This window comes from Antedon bifida, chromosome 3 (assembly GCF_963402885.1).
Source record: "Antedon bifida chromosome 3, ecAntBifi1.1, whole genome shotgun sequence".
Lineage (NCBI taxonomy): Eukaryota > Metazoa > Echinodermata > Crinoidea > Comatulida > Antedonidae > Antedon > Antedon bifida.
In genome coordinates this window covers 27,519,417-27,541,509 of record NC_136228.1, presented here as the reverse complement: position 1 = coordinate 27,541,509, position 22,093 = coordinate 27,519,417, and the positions used below count along the sequence as shown (strand labels likewise).

The following is a 22,093-nucleotide window of genomic DNA, read 5'->3' as shown; positions in this document are numbered from 1 at the left end:
GGCATGCGCAAAGCAATTACTTCGTCTTGAGCGAACATCCGTTGATTATGTAATCGAATCGGCGGTGCCGCGCGTTGTAACGTTTGATGTAAGGTCCGTGAGTTTTCTAACATAAGCCAGCTAAATACCAATTAAAATGAATTTAGCACTCAGAAACTGAGTGAAGTACTTATTTTTAATTAATTTATTTATTTAAAATATATTTATACAGGATAAAAATATATCAGGTATAGATATTGCACCTGTTTTACATATGGTCCTGTGTTTTGAGCAATATATTATTATTAAAAACATTCATAAAATAAAACTGTCAATAATACTTTAAAATCACAATACAAAGCAGACAATATTTAAAATGTTAAAAAGGAGTGAAAACAAAACCATATTCAGATTGCCTAGTGTTATAAGCATGTCTGTCAAATACCATTTCTATTTCATTACATAGTCTTAGAGGTGCAGTGCCATTAAAACATTTAAACATTAAACATGATATATAGCATAATTTCTTTTTATTATGAAATATTTTCCATGATACATCATTGAATATGCATCACCACGTGTTGTTTTATAATTAAAATTAATTGTAATAATGCGTGCAGCTCTTTTTTGCATTACTTATTCGCCTTAAAGGAGGTAGATGCAAACATTTCGCAGAACTTGGGTGACAAATGGTAGAGTAGGGTCATCGATCCATACCAAAATATTTTGAAGATATTAAGTAGGTCAAGTGTTATAACGTTCGTAAAGCTATTTATGTATTTGCCGTATTGGGCGTAGATGTAAACAAGTTCGCAGAACTAGGGTGACAAATGGTAGAGTAGGGTCATCGATCCATACCAAAATATTTTGAAAATATTCAGTAGATCAAGTGTTATAACGTTCGTAAAAGCTAGTTACTTATTCTTCGTAGAGGGCGTAAATGCATAAAATAGTATTGAACGGAAGAGAAGAAGTAGAGGAGGTTAAGGCTAACATGTCGATGCAATAACAACTCAATTAGATAGTTATTATGTAATGAAAGTTTGTGACTGTCCCTTTTAATTGCATTTGAATACTTCACAGACATTTATAAATCCCATGGGTTCGCAAAAATACGGCTATGTCAATTACAGAATAAATGGGGCCGAAAGTAAAATTCTGCGTTAATCTATATATAAATTATGGTTAATTCTGACATAGGCGAGCACAATGCAAAAACTTCGGTACAAATCTCCGCCTTGGATACCTACCTTATCTATCTCAGATGTACCGCGAAACGTAGATTTGATAACATTAGTTTTCACATCGACGCTATTGTTCCACTTTTGTCTTTTACAACGACAAAATTTAGCGTTACCTATCGAAATTTGTGGATATCACAGGGTTATTTTCACACACTCGCGCTGTTGTTCAACTGGCTTCCGGGTCCGTCACTTCCGGCAAAATGGCCGTTGGTGGCGCCATTCAATATTAAATAAAAAAATATTTTAGTGGTTCAACGTATCGTGAACTACTGAAATTAATTTGTTTTAGATATTCAACTAATCAATTATATTGATTAAAGGCATTTACTTTACGTGAACTACAATTTGTTTTAGTAATTTAACTTTTATTGAAGGCCTTTACTTTTATGTGAACTACAATGTGATTTTAGTGATCGTGAACTACAATTTGTTTTAGTAATTTCACTATTATTGAAGGCCTTTATTACTTTTACGTGAACTACAATGTGATTTTAGTGATTCAACTGAATCGTGAACTACAATTTATTTGTTTTAGATATTCAAATATCAATTATAAAGGCCTTTACTTTACGTGAAATACAATTTGTTTTAGTAATTTAACTAATTATTTATGCTATTTATTAATCATTTTATCAAATTTAGGTGCGATTCAATGTTACTATTATAGTAACATTGAATCGCACCTAAATTTGATAAAATGATTAATAAATAGCATAATAGCATAGGAGGCCAGGCCTACCAGGGAAACACCTTTACTGTTTATCGATTATTTCTGTTGCTTTCTCTATTTATAAAGTGTCTACTACGACCGAAATATAAGTAGGCTACGAAAGTTGTTATTTGATCATTTTGTTCCAAAATTAACAAGATGCTGTTGTCATGATATATTGTGATACAAATGTTAAAGCCCCGCTCACTGTCACCCACGTTGATATATGCTTTTGGTCTCTTGGTACGGTCACGTTATAGAGACTGTTTCAGTGATTGATGACCCCTATCAACGGTTTCCTCCTGTGTGTAACGTTCAGATAATATATATAAAAATATAATATGTATATTATACGTATACTGTTCTTTACAATTATATTATTTGCATTAATACCAATTGTTGTAATACCAATTGTTGAAAGTTTTTACATCATTACAGAGAGAACTAATGTACATATTGTTTACAAATAAATAAATCTATTGAGTAACTTTTCCCCTTACGTTCCTAACCACCGATTGCTGTCAAGTGTCCATACATCATTAATCGGACAGGGGACGTAATCAATCATAATTGGTATACATTTCGCATCTTACCAAACTTATTTTCAGTTGAGGTTCAAATCTCACACACACATTCAGCGAAAGACCGAATATAATAATTAGCGCCAGTCTAGCGCCCCCTATCTGGGTGGACATATATATCATGGCCGCTGGTTGTTATGTTATTGTGATATTTGGATTTGACGAATAAAGATCTTATTCTACTTGAGTCTTACGTGTCCGGTCGTCTTTATTGTGGTGTGCCTTTTGCCTTACTGGCGTGGTGGCAGCTATACGATTACGAGCCCACCCACCATTATTCGACTAGTACTGGTGAGTAGCCTACCCAATCTAGTAGGCCTAGCCCAACAAATCGAGCTAGCATATCATCACATACTCTACGCTTTCACAGGCGCCGATCGGCTGTTGCTTCACACGTGCAACTGACAACACCTAGACTTCTGTATATATTTCTTACCATGGCCGGTACTAGAGCACCCAAGCAATAGTGCTTAACCAAGAATGAAACTATAAATACATTCGAAAACTGGAAGGAAAACCTTATCTACACACTCTCACTTGATGCAAATTTTGCCCCATTTCTCCTAGATGGTTCTGTTTGGCGTCCCAAAACCAGGGCATCCCCCCTTCGCGGCTTAATTGACGACAATGAGGAGGTAACTGTTGTACGTCGTCATACCGCCCAACAAAAACTCACTATCCTTGAACTCATGCTCGGTCAGATCGCTAATTTTTGCCCTATAATTTTCCGGAATACCATTGTTAAAAGCTCCTCCTCACTTTCACAAATTTGGCAAACTATCCGACTGCATTATGGATTCCAGTCAACCGGCGCCCATTTTATTGATTTTGCTGATATACATTTACAAGATAATGAAAGGCCGGAAGATCTTTATCAGCGCTTAGTTGCTTTCGTCCATGATAATTTACTACGTCAAGACGGGGGAATTTCCCACCATGATGCCCAAATACAGGAGGACAAAAGATCATTCACCCTCGTTGGAAAATTTGGTAGTTCTTACTTGGCTCTCTCTCATCCACAAAGGCCTTCCTAAGTTAGTTAAGCAAAGGTATGGTACTGAGCTCCGCACTCGAACTCTAGCGTCAGTGAAACCGGAGATTTCTCAGGCTTTAGACTCTCTCTTAGAAGAGTTACGAACTGCGGATGATGCGCGTGTTTTTCCGTCATCCACATTTCGCTCTCCTTCAGCTTTCACACCCCGCTCCACTGATTCACACCGAAATTCCAATCCTCGGCAGTCATTCTCCCGACCACAGTTTTCCCAACACAAGTCCTGTCCTATCTGTAAACAGAGCGGCCGATCGGACGACAAGCATTTCCTCAGTGAATGCCCTCATTTGCCCGAGTCAGACAGGAAATACATGGCTAAAGCCCGACAAATCGTTGGCATCATCGATGATGATAACACCTCGGATGAGCCTGGTGATAATAGTGCACCGTCGACAGCTTTACGAGTCCAAGTTCGCCAGTCCCCATACCTTGACACATTTCACCAACACCACACAGCCAGAATCACACTCGACAGTGGGGCTACAGGAAACATGATTGCCTTTACTGCTGCCACTGCCCTTGGCGCCACCATTAAAAGTAGCTCTCAGTCTGCCCATCAGGCTGACGGATCTTCCCCACTTTCGGTCGTAGGCGAAACCACAATTATTCTCACAAGGGACGACAGGGAATTCAAATTTGAGGGTCTCGTTGTCGAAAAACTTGACGTCGACATTCTTGCCGGAACTCCTTTTATGGAGCTAAGTGATATCGCCCTCCGACTTAATTAAATTGGGTGACGGTACCACGTACATCTATGGTTTCCAGGTACAGGGCCTTCACCATAACACGGTTCGTGTGTGCTTCACTTCGTGCTACTGAAGGGGAGACCACTATATGGCCGGGAGAATTTATCGAGGTAGCCATTCCGTCTGACTTCATCCAACAAGATGACGTGTTTGCTTTCGAACCACATAGTAAGGGTACGTTTCCTCGAACCTGGCCAAAGTTTGACTTGGTCTCTAGTGTTGCGGGAAGGGTACGTATCCCAAACTCCACCGACACACCTCAGGTCATCAAACGACACGAACATTTTTGCCAAGTCCGACCCACCTTTGTGCCATTGTCGGCCGAAAATGCTATTCCCCAAAGGTCGCCATCTAAGCCCTGTAAGCCTCCTTCCTCTGTCGCGTTTTCTGATTATGTCAAGCTAGATCCACACCATATCCTCCCACAGAATGTGAAATCCCAATTCCAATCCATTCTTACTGAATACGATGTTGTTTTCGATCCTATGATTAAAGCATACAACGGCTCTGTTGGCCCATTCCAGGCTGTTGTTAACATGGGACCTGTACAGCCTCCTCAGAGGAAAGGTCGAGTTCCTCAGTACTCCAAAGATAAACTGGTTAAGCTACAGGACAAATTTGATGAGCTTGAGGAAGTGGGAGTATTTGTTCGCCCCGAGGACGTCGGTGTCCAAGTCGAATATCTTAACCCATCTTTCCTTGTCAAAAAAGAGAGTGGTGGTTACCGTCTGGTTACAGCATTCGCCGAGGTCGGACGATATGCGAAACCCCAACCCTCCCTTATGCCGGATGTCAACTCCGTTCTACGTAACATCGCAAAATGAAAGCACTTAATCACTACTGATCTCACAAAGGCCTTTTACCAGATTCCTTTGTCTCGCGCTTCTATGAAGTACTGCGGCGTTGCCACACCATTTCGAGGTGTGAGAGTTTATGCCCGGTGTGCCATGGGTATGCCTGGTTCAGAGACCGCCCTCGAAGAGCTGACTTGTCGGGTACTGGGGGATTTGATTAAGGCGGGAGTAGTAGAAAAGCTTGCGGATGACCTTTATTGTGGAGGGGACAGTTTAGAGGAGTTAATTTACAATTGGCGGCGTCTACTCCAATGCATTTACAAGTGTGGTCTGCGATTGTCTGCTAGCAAAACGGTGATTTGTCCACAAACTACAACCATTCTTGGGTGGACCTGGCCCCTAGGTTCTATTCGCGCAAATACTCATCGTATTTCAACGTTAAAGACATGCACTCCACCACCGACGGTAAGAGGTTTACGCTCCTTTATCGGGGCATATAAGGTGTTAGCACGCGTTTTACCTCAGTGCGCATCTCTCATCACTCCACTGGAAGAAGCCATAGCCGGCTTACAGTCCAAAGAAACAATACATTGGTACGATGCCTTACATGAAGCATTTAAAGTAGCACAGAACGCACTTGACTCAAACAAGGTCATAGTTTTACCTCATCCCGATGACCAACTGTGGATCGTTACGGATGGTGCTGTTAAAAGTCATGGTCTAGGCGCAACCTTATACGTTACTCGTGAATCCAAACCACAGTTAGCCGGCTTTTTTAGTGCCAAACTCCGTGCACGTCAGGTCACATGGCTACCCTGCGAGATCGAAGCTTTGGCTATTGCGGCAGCCGTTAAACATTTTAGTCCTTTTATTATCCAGTCTCGACATAACACATGTGTCCTAACTGACAGTAAGCCATGCGTCCAAGCGCTTGAAAAGCTATGCAGGGGAGAATTCTCAGTCAGTCCCCGTGTGTCCACCTTCCTGTCCACCGCTAGCAGGTACCAGATTTCTATTCGGCACCTGGCAGGCTCAGCCAACGTCCCATCCGACTTTGCTAGTCGCAACGCTCCACCATGCTCAGTTGACAACTGTCAGGTTTGCTCATTTGTCAACAGCGCGATAGAGTCAACGGTACTACGTTCATCGATACGTTATTTCATTACTGGAGACGCCAAACTCCCGTTCACCAGTCGGCCAGCTTGGCTAGCCATCCAATCCGAGTGTCCAGACCTTCGGCGTGTAAAAGCTCATCTTATTCAAGGAACGTGTCCATCTAAAAAGTTAACCAATGTCAGGGACATTAAACGGTACCTTAACTGTTGTTCCATTGGAAGAGATGGTCTCCTTGTAGTCAACCGCACTGAACCACTCTCACTTAAGCATGAATGTATCATTGTCCTTCGCCCCGTATTAAACAGACTGCTGACATCACTTCACGTCCGGCTAGATCACCCAACTAGTCACCAACTTAAGTTATCCGTTCGCCGCCACTTCTTTGCGCTTGACTTGGACAAAACCATCGAACAGGTGTCAGAATCGTGTCATCACTGTGCCTCGATCCGTACTGTACCCACCACTGCAATTGAACAGTCCACTGATGATCCTCCGTCGAAGCTCGGAGTCACCTTTGCCGCCGATGTCCTAAAACGCGAGCGTCAACTTATTCTTGTTGTCAGAGAGACGGTGACGTCTTACACCCTTTCGTGTTTAATCAGCGATGAGAAGCACGATACTCTCCGTGATACCTTAATTCGCTTATGCATTGGCATGTGCCCCGTGGAGGGCCCCTCAGCAACCATCCGCACAGACCCTGCCCCGGGCTTCATGGCACTCGTCCACGATCCCGTCTTACTGAAACATAGGATTTCGATCGAAAGTGGAGAGAAAGCTGTACGCGAATTGTCAGAAGAGTTACTTCGGCAAGAGCCTGGTGGTGGTCCCATCTCACCGACGGTGCTTGCTGTCGCCACATTTCGTATCCGAACACGAGGATTGTCGTCTCGCGAAATGTGGACACAGCGAGATCAGTTCACTCATGACCAAATCCCTATTTCTGACCGCATGTTGATTATCAGCCAACAGCACCTCAGAGCCTCTAATCACGCGCACAGCATGTGTGCAGCACCTGACGTTTCTATTACGGTTGGTGATTTAGTCTACCTGTGGACAGATCGTCGCAAGACCTGTGCACGAGATCGCTATCTCGTTGTTTCTGTAGATGGAAAGTGGTGCAACGTCCGAAAGTTTACGCACTCACAATTGAGAAGCACTACTAAGAAATCAGAGTGTTTTACTGTACCGACTGACGTTCATCATTCTCCCACACCAACCTCACAACGCCACTGCGACACCTCTGATGAAGAACCCGATTTCACAGTTGATCCGTCTCCATTTCCTCCACCCGAGGTACCGTCAACTCTTTCAGCCTCTCCTAATGAGGTGAACGACAAGTCATCATTCATACAGACCCCGGAAGAATCACCAATGGAAGTTCCAGCACAGTTGTCTCATCGCACATCCACACGTTCACGCAGATTTCCTAGGCATCTCTCTGACTACGTTCTTGATTTATAATGTTTCATACGTATTATATAGTTAAGTTTCGACCATTCAATTTAGATTTTGAGTGCTTTTGCTTGCTTTGTTTTTGACTTTTGTGTTTTATGAGAAGAGGAAAAAAAATGATTACGCCAGTCTAGCGCCCCCTATCTGGGTGGACATATATATCATGGCCGCTGGTTGTTATGTTATTGTGATATTTGGTTTTGACGAATAAAGATCTTATTCTACTTGAGTCTTACGTGTCCGGTCGTCTTTATTGTGGTGTGCCTTTTGCCTTACTGGCGTAGCCTATATTGTTCCCTATTCGTACATTTTTTTAAACTCTAATTTGCTATATTACCCTGGAAGCGATATGTTTGGCGTACCTAATTTATGGACCACCATGAAAAATCACAAAATAAACATACATTACTCATCAGACATATGCATAGGTGTCACCCGGGCTTCAATTTCCAGAGGCGTTGGTCATGTTTTCGAGGACCATTCGGGTACACCCACTAGAGGGTGCGCGAGCGAAGCGAGCGTACCCTCTAGTATTTATAAATAATGTAGAACGATTCAGTACACGCCCGGTTTTAACGATCATTATAATAGAAGTACTGCGCCAATAGGTACACTACGGCAAAGTGTGACAATTTGTATATAAAGTGCAACGATTATTACAAAGTTCCCTGGGTCACCTGTATATTATATTTTACTTTATAATAATCGTGCGACAGGCCATAAACAGTGTGACAAAAGTATTCAAACGTGCGACGTAGGGCTACATATGACAGACAATACAATAATCGTATGCTACCATCATTAAACACACAATCAAATGTAGTGAAAACATTGCTTTAGATGTACTTATTGCATGTCGTCGGAATAAGTACGACAGTACTAGGTTTGAATATAATCACATCCATTACAAATTAAACACATTACTTATATAAAATTGGTCATTCGCTACCATTATGGTTTAAGGTAACGAATAAAGTACTGTAGCAGATTTTATGCAATTGGAATAGTATAATAAGCTAATACCTAAAATAAAGTCGTACACGATGAAGTGTTTTCTCGTATTATCAACTATATCATCGGATAGTTTGCATTCTGCCATGTTAAGGTATCTTAGGTTAGGGGCAATAGACAGCAATTTATAAAGTGAGCTACCTTGGATGTTACTGAGATCATTGTGGTTGATATAAAGCTGTTTTAATTCCAAAATTAATTCTCTAGTAACACACTCATTGATCATGCAATCCACAATAGCACCTGATAAACAACAATGAGAGATGTTAAGGATTCTTAGTTTAGGGGCAATAGTCAGTAAGATGGCAAATGAGCTACGCTTGATGTTACTGAGATCATTGCCGAAGACATTAAAACAATATAAGTTCAACAAAACTTTGTTTTTTGATAGAGTATCTACAGTATTCGTCAAAGTATCACTTTTTAAGGTTGATTGTCCTAAATCAAGCACCTGAAGCATTGGTGCATTACTTAGTAGATGAATTAAAAATGATGTAATAGGCCTACCTAATGAAAAACAAGTTTCAAAATTGTATTTGAAATTAAATTTGTGTAATTCACTAGATAGACCTTTTACAACATCATCATTGCACAATTTAGAAACCTTTGATAAAAAGGAAAGTTCATCTTCTGTTATTAATAAACAGTGAGCCAACATTCTACCCATATCTTCTGTTCTTTCTGATTGACTTTTAATCATCTCAATCAATTTAAAGGCGTCACTCATTTTAAATGAGCTTATGATAGCAGTATCTGTAGGAATGCGCTTATCAGAAACTGTGTAATAATTTTTGATACTTCTTAAAGTTGTACATATTTCATCTATGCAAGCTTCATCTGGCATTGTACTTGATTGCTGTGGACGTGAGCTGAAGTCCTGGATAACACCCGTACCTTTGAAAGGGAAACAAAAAGATTAATATGATTATAGTATAATGACTGATTGATAAATGAAGACATGCACTAAATTTATCTAAATGAAAGCAGAAGTAGTGTTCCTAAAAATGTATCATTTTTAAAATACATTATTCCACTCTCAATTGTTTATGGATGTTATCTGTAGGCAGTAGTTGACATTAGCTGGCAGAAGCGTACAAATCACGTCAGCCAAATTCGACCAGAGTGCCTCCGTTACGGGCTATTATTGAGAAACATATACCCATTCTACAGTCCACAGAACGTCACAGAATCAATCAATTGTCTAATCAAAAACGTCATTTATCTCATACTGTAATATTTGTGGTAAACAGTATGACAGGGAAACAAAAAACACGCTCCGTATGAGAATGACAAAACACAGATCAGCTATCAAAACATTAAAGCTTGATCAACCTGTAGTCGAACATTTTAATTCAGCTGGTCACTCGATTGCAAATTTCAGAGTTATTGCAATAGACCACGATGTCAAATGGAGCGACAAAACTCGCAAAGACAAAGAAAACCAATGGGAATTACTACGTAAAACCACAAAACCTCCATTGACTACCTAAATTTAAGTGTTTTTTAGTTTTATTCAAAATTTGTTTATTTACAAAGCTATCTTCTTTGTTTTCTACCAATACTATCTCCACCCTCTATTCACCAGCCTATGACTCTTTTGTTTTATTTCTTTTATTCCTGTCTAATCAGGCAGCGCTTGCCTGATATATCTATCTATACCTTCACTTACACTGATAAAGGGCTAGTGTTGCTCGAAAGCTCTGCTAACTTTTCTGGCTGTTTTACTTTATCGTTTTGATTTAACTTTTCGATTTTTGTTTGTATCTCCATTGAGATCCAGCCACTGATACCCACAGCATTGTCATTTTTTCAGTATTTTGCTTTTGGATTTATATATATATATACATCACAGGCACAGAAAGAATTAAAATTAGCTATTGTTAATGCCACCTAAAAAACACAGTATGACTAACTAATACAATATCAAGCCAGAAGGAGTCAATGCAAACACAAAATCAAAGTGACACTAACAATTGTATGAAAACCAGGTTTTATGTACAGTATGATTGGCATTTCTATACTCTGAAATTTATGATTATTGCTGAATTAACTTCAATTATAACATTACATAAAAAACAATTGATTAAAATTAAATTGTTAAAGCAGGGAAAAATTGTTAAAGATATATTGTCCCCCTAAAAAAATATTTTTTTTAATTTTTTTGTTGAATATGTTATTTTAATGTCACATAATAGTTATTCACTCTCACAAAAAATTGGGTCTGAAAACAATTTATTTACCTGAGAAAAATGTAATTTAAAGCAAAAAATGGTCAAATTGTCTGGAAGACAATGAGTTTTTGGGTAATTTAACTGTTTATTTTGTCTTTCTATAGGTGAAATAATTTTTTTCCCTCGTTTTTTTTCTTATGGAAGTGAACAACTTCATTAAAACTGCAAAATGGCCTATTCAAAGTCCAATTTTAAAAATCTTTATTTTTCATGATTTTGGGGGACAATAAATCTTTAACAATTCTGTATCGAATGAAAATGCAGCCTTATGTTTTATATTTACTGGTAGTTTTTATCAATTTTTACAAGCTTTCAATAAATACAATTTAATTTTTTTTAAAGCCAACCTCTTAATGATGTCTTTTTGCCAGCAATTTTCTTTTACTGTAGGTACATCCTCTGTAAGTAAGTAAATGGTGAAACTATCCCCCGCCAGACACCATCCCGGTACTGCAAGAACTGGTTTTGGGGTTGATAAAAAACTAAACACTATTCCGGTATTTCAAAGTTTCGGGAAAGTACATACTTAACGTAAACATGTATCAATAATTGCACGGATTGGTGTTGGGTGTAGAAAGAAGAAACTGACCTATTAGTTTTGATTTCTCTGTTAAAATAACGATAACAACTGAGTATAATTTTCATTTCAGTGAATAATTTAATAACTACAGAATTATTAATACTGTAAACTTGTTTGCATAATTTCACCTCATTCAAAAACTCACCTTGTAAAGATGTCCTTCTTGTCGGCAATTTGCTTTTTTCATAAGAAGAAGAAGTCAGGAAACCAACTAAATGTGTATTTTAATCTCATAAAATTGTACTATAACTCACCACCTATCAATTTACTTGGAAATTTCTTCATTACCATATGGGATACATCTTCCGATTCTTCTATAAAAATAGATTTGAAATTTGTATGAATTTTAATTTCAATAAATAAATCAATATCAATGCTTCAATGGTGCAAAACCTTTTTGAATAAGTTGTAAGCTTTTTAAATTGTGTATTTTGTTTATGATTCCTTAATTAAGTGTGAAATACTTGTTTGTATCCTGCTTAACAGGTATGGACCAGCATAGTTTTCCGTTGTATTCACCTTTTTCAAAAACTTTCAATGATGTAATCGGTACAGTAGTGTACAATAGCTGTTTATTCAATTCAATTCAATAAACTTTATTGTCAAACTCATAAATGGCTTGAAACTTTGGCTGAAAGTACACACATTAAAATTGTCTAAAATCATTGTCGCACAAACAGTAAAAAAGAATAAAATCACATAAAACAGAGAACAAGATGTTATATAAAAAAGTTAAAAGAGGACACAAAAAGTACAAATTGAGTTAAAAATACAGATTTAAAAAATACAGATTTAAAATACTTATTGCAGTTATCGTTTCCACCTTAAATTAAAATGCCTCATAGCAGGTTTAAAAAATACAGATTTAAAATACTTATTGCAGTTATCGTTTCCACCTTAAATTAAAATGCCTCATAGCAGATGGGAGAAAGGATCTACGTAGGCGTTCAGTGTTCCAGCGAGGATATGTAATGCGCCCAGACCGGCTTAACGTAATGTACTGGTTAAGGGGGTGGCTAACATCTGACATAATAACTTTAAGTTTATTTGTAAGTGCGTTGTTAACAACTTCATCTGATTTCTTAATATCGTTTCCTATTATCTTTTTGGCAGATTTACTTATTCTTTGTACTTTTTTCATGCATTGCTGATTTAAATTGTTGAACCAAACTATTGCATTAAAAGTTAAAACAGATAAAATAACAGATTCATTAAATAAAGTCAAGATCCTATTGCACACATGAAATTTCTTCAATCTTCGCAAAAAGTACAGTCGTTTATAACAATTTGTGGTAACTAACTTAGTGTTTTCCTTCCAATTAAGTTTATCATCGATTACTGTGCCTATATACTTAAAGTGACTAACAACTTCCACTTCATCGTTTAATATACATAGCTTATCATGTGTTTTGCTGTTACCTTTTCTAAAATCAATGATCATTTCTTTAGTCTTGTTAACATTTGATTTTAGATAGTTATTAGAACACCAAGTAGAAAAATAACTGACATTATCAAAATATGACTTAGGGTCATCATGTTTTATCAGGCCAACTAGACCGGTGTCATCAGCGTATTTCACAGTAAAGCATTTGGTTAAAACAAGATCATCTGAGCATTTAAAATCATTAGTGTATAAAGAAAATAAAATAGGAGATAAAACACAGCCTTGTGGTGCACCAGTATTGCACATAAGTTTTTCTGAAATATTATCATTAAAACAGACGAATTGTGCCCTATCTTTTAAAAAATCATTGATCCATAAAATAGTAGGCCCTACTGCTTTCTTAATGTTAATTTTCCTAAACATGAACTTGACATCAGATGTGTCAACCACCACAGGGTTGTCATGTAATCCGCTATCTACTATCTCGTTAACAGTTTGAGATCTTTTTGCACTAAAGTCCTTGTCGTCAAACCGAGTGTAGAAAGAGTTTAACTCGCTCGCCATTTTTTTGCCATTTCCTGCTGTAATATTATTACCCATCTTATTTCCATAACCTGTCATGTTGCGCATACTATTCCATACCTGCTTGCTGTTTCCAGACTTAAACTTTGACTCCACTTTTTTTCCATACTGTTTCTTACTGCGAGCTACTTCTTTTTTTAATTCTTTCTGTATTTTTCTCCTTTCATCGTGGTTAGCACATTTTTGCTTTCTTTGCACTAATTTCTTAATATTTCCATTTAACCAAGGTTTATTATTAGGGAATAGCTTAATTTTCCTTTCCTTAATAATACTTCCAACACAAAAATCAATGTATCCGGATATCGCGTCTGTCGCATCATGAATTGTGGCACCTTCCATAAAAATATTCCAGTTGGTTGATTCAAAGCATCCTTTTAACGTTTCAATGTTTTCGTGGGACCACTCTTTTACAGACCTGATAATAGGTTTAATTGCCTTTATTCTCTGAACATATTTAGGCATCAGGTGAACAGACTTATGGTCAGAAGCGCCAATTCCTGATTTTATCATGCATTTATAAGCTTTAGTAACATTGCCATAGCATTTATCGAGAATGTTCTCACCTCTAGTAGGTTTGTCTACATACTGGTGGTAGTGTGGTACTGCTTTATTTAGTTCGCACTGATTAAAGTCGCCTGCAATGATTTTAACCGCGTCAGGTGAGTCATTCTCCATGTCTCTTATTAGATCATGTAAATAATCAGCTGAGTTTTTCACAATTGCTGAGGTGGTAATGTATATGGCAGTAATAAAAATCTTAGGAAATTCCCTTGGAAGATAATAAGGCCTAAGAGAGAGCGTAAGTACTTCGATATCCGGTGAACAGTATTGTCTGAAAATTCTTACATTAGAGCACCAGTGGTTATTTATATAAATGCATACACCTCCCCCACATTCCTTAAGCGCATCTGGTGTCCTATCTCCTCGTACACATGTAAAACCATCAATATGGCTGTAACTTTGAGTGTCCTTATTTGGTTGGAACCATGTTTCTGTCACAACCATTAAACTTACATCTCTGTAGTCATTCAAGGTAGATACCTTAGTCGTAAGTTCATCCAGCTTCTCCCTGACAGATTGAGCATTGAACATTATGATCGAAGGAAGCGGTGGATTGAAGGTTCTACGCTTCAGTCTTTGACGAACGCCGCCTCTCCTACCCCGCTTCCTAGGTTTCAATTCCCGCGGAAAATCATCCGCGAAAGGGTTTACGATGAAATCGGTCGCGTCTGAAATCGGTCGCGTTTGAAATCGGTCGCGATAAAATCAACTTTCGGTATTTTGTATGGCGCGCCGCTAGAGCTATACTTTTGATGAAATCGGTCGCGTTTGAAATCGGTCGCGCTATTTTGTATGGATCGAGCGGGATGCATGCTAGAGCGGGATATACATTTTTCGTTTATATAGATTTAATTGATATTTTTTAGGAACTAGATTATTTATGTGGATATTTTTTACTTGGTTAATAAATATTTATTATCAATCATTAAATTAATTTTTTTTTTGTATTTCACAGGTCTCGGAGAAGGACTGTGTCTGTTCAAAATGGTCATTTCTAAACACGTTTAAATATTATATTAGGCATAATGTTATATTAGGCATATAATAATTTACCTCTATTTATATGTACTGTAATTAAAATATTATATAGAGAATATACGTCTGTCGTGTCTTTTATTATGCAAACAATTACGTAAAAGAGAACAATTTATTTAAAAACAATAATGTTTACAATATAGCCCGTAAAGCCAGCGTATCCATTTTTATACTTATGCATACTGTGACAGATTATATCATATCCATGTCGTTAACAACATACTATTCGATCACCTTATTTTTATTTCTATTTTATTTCTCCGTTATGTAGGATAATATTAAGTGTATAATGATTATTGTTGAGGCAAATCACGTGTATATTTTTATTTCTAATGTTTAAAATAGATTTTAGTAAAATGTGATCGTGCAGTACAGCTGTTTCCTCTAACAATACGTTATTTTGCTGACGGGGTTTCCCCTTTTTAAAAAACACGCACTTGTTAGTGTGTCAAATCATGGACAAAACACGTACGATCGTTGTCCATGGCGAGGTAAAGATGACGTCTATTACTAATAACCATCCATACGTTTGAAACGTCTATAGATAGGCCTCCTGCACGTGTTTTTGTGAAACGATCCAATGAGCTATAGATGCTCGACGCGAGTATGAGATCATGTTCATTCATTCATTCATTCATTCTTTATTTAGCCTTTAAAATCGAAATACATTTAAAACATAGGTAACCAAATCAAGACACGTGGAAATCTAAGGAGGCAAGGATAAGCAAAAGCAATTAAAATCGCTGTAGCTCACAGGCTTGCTTATCCATAATAATTCCGAATAAAGCACTTTTTCTATAATTTGACAGTATGATTTATATATAATTTACGTATATACGTCGGCGATACTATAGATTTTAATTTGAATATCTTTTATTTCTTCATTTATAATAATCATTTAATGTAAATAATTAAGTAAGTGCAACTCAGTGTCTCACATTCATACCCCGTTCGTAAATATAAATGTTTAAATATCAGTGCAGATTACCTCTTTGTCCTACTGTAGGCCGGTAGATTGATTTATAACGGCATATTATCTATATATTTTATTAATATCCTAAAACCATACGTAATTGTTTGCATAATAAAAGACACGACAGACGTATATTCTCTATATAATATATTATTTACAGTACATATAAATAGAGGTAAATTAATATTCTATTCTATAGTCTAATATAATATTTAAACGTGTTTAGAAATGGCCATTTTGAACAGACACAGTCCTTCTCCGAGACCTGTGAAATACAAGAAAAAAATTAATTTAATGATTGACAATAAATATTTATTAACCAAATAAAAAATATCCACAAAAATAATCTAGTTCCTAAAAAATAGCAATTAAATCTATATAAACGAAAAATGTATATCCCGCTCTAGCATGCATCCCGCTCGATCCATACAAAATAGCGCGACCGATTTCAAACGCGACCGATTTCATCTGACACCCGCGAAAGCGGGCTTCCTGATAGACAATGGGCTAACCTGCATTGATTTTAGGGCCTGACTACTGTACACCAATCTCCTTGATACTGCACTTAAAAACATCTAGAAATCACAAAAATCCACAAGACAGAGAAACACAAGTCACAGATATAGTTTGTCAAACATCAACAATTATCAAAAATCAATCAAAAAAGCGACTTAGACAACATTTATGCAGTGTGGACAAACACGTCGCTAACGAAGCAGCGCCACCAGAATCATTTATGCTAGCCAAATTAAGATTTATATCTACAGGTAGTTTATATCCATTTGTTACAAGCTTTCAATAAAATAAAATTAAAATTAAAACAAAGCCCACCTCCTAATGATGGCTTTCTTCCCAGCAATTTGCTTTTACTGTAGGTTACATCCTCTGATTTCTCTATTAAAATAAAGATAACAACTGGGTATACATTTTCATTTCAGTAAATAATTAATAACTACACAATTATTAATACTGTTAACTGGTTTGCATAATTTCACCTCGTCCTACTATAACTCGCCACCTATCAATCTACTTAGCAATTTTTCCATTACCCTATGGGATACTTTTGTCAATTTTTCTATAAAAATAGATTTAAAATTGTTATGAATTTTAATTTCAATAAATGAATTAATATCTACATATTAATACTGAAACTAATTTCATTTCTTACTTAACAAATGTGTTGTGTTTTATTTTTATAACTGTGCACCATAAAACCATGAATATTTTTCATATGTACTTTTTCAGTCCTATTTTCATACCAACCTTTACTTGTAATCTGTAACCTTTCCTCGATTGCTTCTGCCAGTTCATCAGTTTCTTTTTAAAAATAAATTTGTTTTTGTTCGCATTTCATTCTGACATACTTCCTTAGGTCACCTAAAAATATAGCTATTGTTAATGTAACACAGTATGACCATGGTATGACAAACAAAACCTATGAATACAATATCAAACCAGAAGGAGTCAATGCAAACACAAAATCAAAGTGACACTAACGATTGTATGAAAACCAGGTTTGATGTACAGTATGATTGGAATTTCTATAATCTGAAATTTATGTTTATTGCTGAATTAACTTCAATTATAATATTAAACAAAAAACAACTGTTTAATTTGTATAAAGAATTGGAAGAATTATCTACCTATTGAACCACTAAATATAAATGGCTCTGTTATTGAAATATCTAGGTATTACGATTGACAATGAATTAAATTGAGCTGAACAATGTAAAAATACTATACGGAAAGGAAATATGCGACTGTTCTTTCTTAGGAAACTTAATAAATTTGGAGTGGACAAGTCACTATTACATTTGTTCTGCTGTGAACTATGGTATGGAAAATGTAGAGAAGAAGATAAAACTTAAACGCATCGTGAAGAATCGTGGACTAATCACAGAAATGAATTATTCGCTGAAGGAAATATATGTCATAAATGTATTAAATCTAAAACCAATAATATTCAGAAAGATGCAAAACACCCGTTATATAGTAATTATCATAAAATTCGTATAGATCTAGGCCTATTTGATGTAAAACCGAGAAATATAAAAGATCCTTACTCGATCAGGTTGTATAATGCTGAATAATCTAAATTGAATTAATTAGGTCTAAGTATGGCAAGCCTCAGCTGTCTGAAGTATTCAAAATATTATATTATAATTATATCATTTTTTATTATATTATATTTTGTATTGTAATGAATTATAGGTTTTTTGCGTTATATTACTTGGTTTTAGCATTATATTATATCTATTTCTAATATATTATGTGAAAAATGTAACAAATTATAGACTTTTTGTATTATATTATTGGGTTTTAGCATTATATCATGAACATTTACTATTATATTATTAATAAAATACATTATATTATAATATAATTGTATTATATTAAACGCATTTACCTTATTTTATAACATACAACATTATTATATTATACGGATTCGTTAGTTACATTATTATTTTGTATGATGTTATTTATACGTCACGGCTTATTTCACTTCTTCTAACTCTTTCTCTCCCTCCCCCTGTTCACTAGCAATCAGCGGCAGAATCTGAATTGTGTGACTGTTGAAGAATAACTAATTATCTTTACTACGTCCTAGGCCTAGGCCTACTAGGGGATCTAGCCTAGACGTAGCTAGTTAGACAAGTGACCAAGGATCACCGGACAGCTATAACTAATACTACAATACAATAATACTACTACAATAACTACTACTGCTACTACCTAGGCCTAGCTAGTAGAGTACTAGGTAGCCTACTACTAGGCTCTAGGGTGTATATGTATGATATTAACTACTAGGCCTACTAGTACTAGGCTAGGCCTAGACTTAAGTTGTAGTAGGCTAGGGCCGGGCCTGCTGCCTTAGGCTAGGCTACTACTACTACTTCTAGGCAGCCAGCCCATGATGGGTACGAGTAAGCCAAAATGTTGGATTTATAAGTAAACCAAAATTTGGGTACGAGCGAGTTGGCATGGCCCGGGTACAGGTTGACCTGTATCCTTCTAGCTAATCGTACTAGGCCTAGTCCTCAAGTAAGTCTACGCTACCCAGTCCGGCTACAATATGGTCTATTTTGTTTTACAGCTTTATTAATAGCTGGGTTCAAATCTGGGTTGGGACGGCTTTTTCTCATTCTAAAACAGATTTCCTTATCATAATAAAATAATATATGAATTTATTTGTAATATTGTAATGTATACATAATATAAGTAATTGCCATTGCATTTATTATTATTAATTATTTATTATACGGTTACCCCTTAATTATACTATAGTATAATTTCCTTGTTATATTTTACAATATTTTCTTCATAATTCTACAATTTTGTCTTTCACAGCACAAATTTATCATACTGAATCATCACACACCAAGTCTCATAAATCTCTACTGTATTTGTCCAAGCTACTCCAGCTACATGGTATTGCCTTGAGGCTAAACTACACACGGTATACTGGCACTACCATCATTCCTGGCTCGTCAACCTGGACAACATAAGCACAGTTTCAGTTTATTTACCATTTCAATTTCTAAACATAAGAGATGAACAACTTATATGGATGGATAACCGTAAGAGCGAAGCTCGTTTACCGGTCACCCGTTAGTGCAGTGACATTACAGACAACATAAAGACAGGACAAAGGTGCAATACATAACAAGACATGTGAACACTTGTGTTTGCAACCCCTTGGATAAAATAATATATTTATATAAAAGAGAAAGTTAGATATTATAATATTTCTTTTCGATCAAACATTGATAATTTTAAAATTACTTCCTAAGAAGTCATACTACTGATTCAAAATAGTGACTTACACCCTGTGGTCAAGGCTTTATTTTCTCTTATGCTTATTTCCTCCAACATACAGAGTACATAGGACTTTTTTTATTCATAACTGTTGAATTGCATCCCAATACATAGTACCTATTGGTATTATATCTAAAAATACAAAGGCGGCTAACACAGATAGTTCCATATATACAGTACTCTTTTATAAATAGATGTATCTCTCCAAACTACTCCCAACTACCTAATCTAAAAATAGTACTATTAGCATACTACTATACACTCACTGGCTCGGTCAACATAATCTATGCCTAGATTATTACAGTAATTAAAGTACATTATTACTTATTTATTTTTTTTTAGTTATGTGTATAGAAAGCAGTACTGGTATTAAAAACTAAGCATTTTGCAGGTCTTGAACGCAAACTGGCAGGATATGTTTTATTGTTGAAATGAATTGAATCCTAACTTATTTTCTACGAACTGGAGACAAGGACATATTATGACCCTTTTATTTAAATTTATTTGAATAGACCTCCATGTAAAGTCATTAAAGGCTACATGATTGTTTTATATTTTAATATGTGATAGTAGAAAATCATTGTGTATAATGAGGACTATGAATCTTATATTTACTTGCATTCTCATCTTTTTAAAATATTATTTATAATGCTGGTAATGAGTTTAAAATTTAATTATATTGACTATTTTTGATAATCATCATGTCCTTATAAATTCATTTATATTTCTTTTGTGTAATATATTTCATATATTATGTATTAAATAAATTGGTAAGGCCCTATACTGTTATTATTTAAGAAAAGTTTATATACACTATTATTTAAATGCCTACCAATATTAGTATTAATTGTTTATGTAAATATTTTGTCTAGTTGTCTTGATTTTTTGTATAGGCCAATGGCATCAATGTTTTTCTCTACGCAAATTAGCCTAATAATGCCACATTTAGACACATGATTCATTGATTTCTGATATTCTGTACTTGTGTTTGCATTACTAAAATAGTAGTTAATATATTTTATTTATAATGTATGTATAAACATATATTCATATTTTTTTAAACATTTTTAATACCTATCTACCTTTCTGATATTGTTACTATTATATAATATTTTTTGAGGCAGCAATAAAAAAAAAATTAAAACATTTAATTTGACCTATACTGTACTATGTTAGTTCAGGAGATAAAGTGTGTGTGGGCAGAAACTAGTGTGTTGGAAGTTGGTGGTGTGAGGTGTATAGTTGTCACTTTAAGACCTAAATTAGATGTTTTCTGAAGAAAAGAAGTAAGCGGATACTCTTTCAAACAACTCCAAGAAGATTCACACAAAAATAATTACTTTCCAATAAAATAGTATATCAGTGTATATTACAGTACATTGATAAACTCGAGCGGAAAAATAACGCACATAAAAAAACATTCATTTTCTTGTTGAAAAGTGCCCTCTCTAGTTTTCTATTAATTTATTAGTCTATTTCGTGCCTAGCTTACCTGGATAAACCGACATTGGCCTATTCTCTCCGAGAAGAGAGCTACAACTCGAATATATACAAAAATTTTGAAAAACCCCCGTCAGATAATGGTACATTCCATGAACCCTGCCCTCAAGTGGGAACATCCCAACATACCACCATCATCATTTCTTTTCGAGACATGGTTGAAGTAACATGTCTGAATGAAGAGCTACACTACTTTGTTAAGCACTGAGTGGAAACTTGAGCTTAGATACTGCTGACAACTACTGAGAACACGAAGCTAAGTAGTTGTTGTGATATTAGTAATATTACAAGCATTTTAAAGTGTTTGTATGTCAGAGCAACATGTATTGACTGTTGCTTTAGGGGGCCTAGGCTCTAGGCCTAGAGTGGCAGACCCACCCTTTGCTGGGTGAAGGACAATGCCCTTTGCCTACCTACAGTACCATAACATGAGGTGGGCCTAGGTGGCCTGACCTCTATCATGATGTCACATGGGTGACTGTTTTTGGTATTTTATTTTGCTGAAAATAATAATAGGGCTACACATGTACTCTGGTTGTGCGTCTTAGCCTTGGATGTGGTGAAAGCACTCCAATGGTCAAATGACCTAGTATGTCAGCAACAACATGGAGCTTTATGCAAGTTCATCATCCTTGTATACCGGACCCTTTTGTAGACGCTCTACTGGCTGTAGAGCTGAAGGGAATACTATTATGGCAGTCATGTCATGTTAAAATAGGAATTATATAGGGAGTATAAATATAGTTTA

General features: G+C 36.0%; 2 protein-coding genes across 2 annotated transcripts in view; both read left to right on the top strand.

Annotated features, from left to right (window-relative positions):
* Positions 1 to 22,093, top strand: part of LOC144836943 (uncharacterized) — a 387,722-nt gene that overhangs the window by 12,799 nt on the left and 352,830 nt on the right. The window lies entirely within an intron of this gene.
* On the top strand, positions 5,198 to 7,681 carry LOC144838339 (uncharacterized). The gene has a single exon (XM_078693678.1). The coding sequence runs from the start codon at positions 5,198 to 5,200 to the stop codon at positions 7,679 to 7,681; it is 2,484 nt and encodes an 827-aa protein (XP_078549804.1).

What these genes read in the sequence shown, in the direction of transcription:
- LOC144838339 (XM_078693678.1), top strand. Translation starts at nt 5,198, where the DNA reads ATGAAGTACTGCGGCGTTGCCACACCATTTCGAGGTGTGAGAGTTTAT.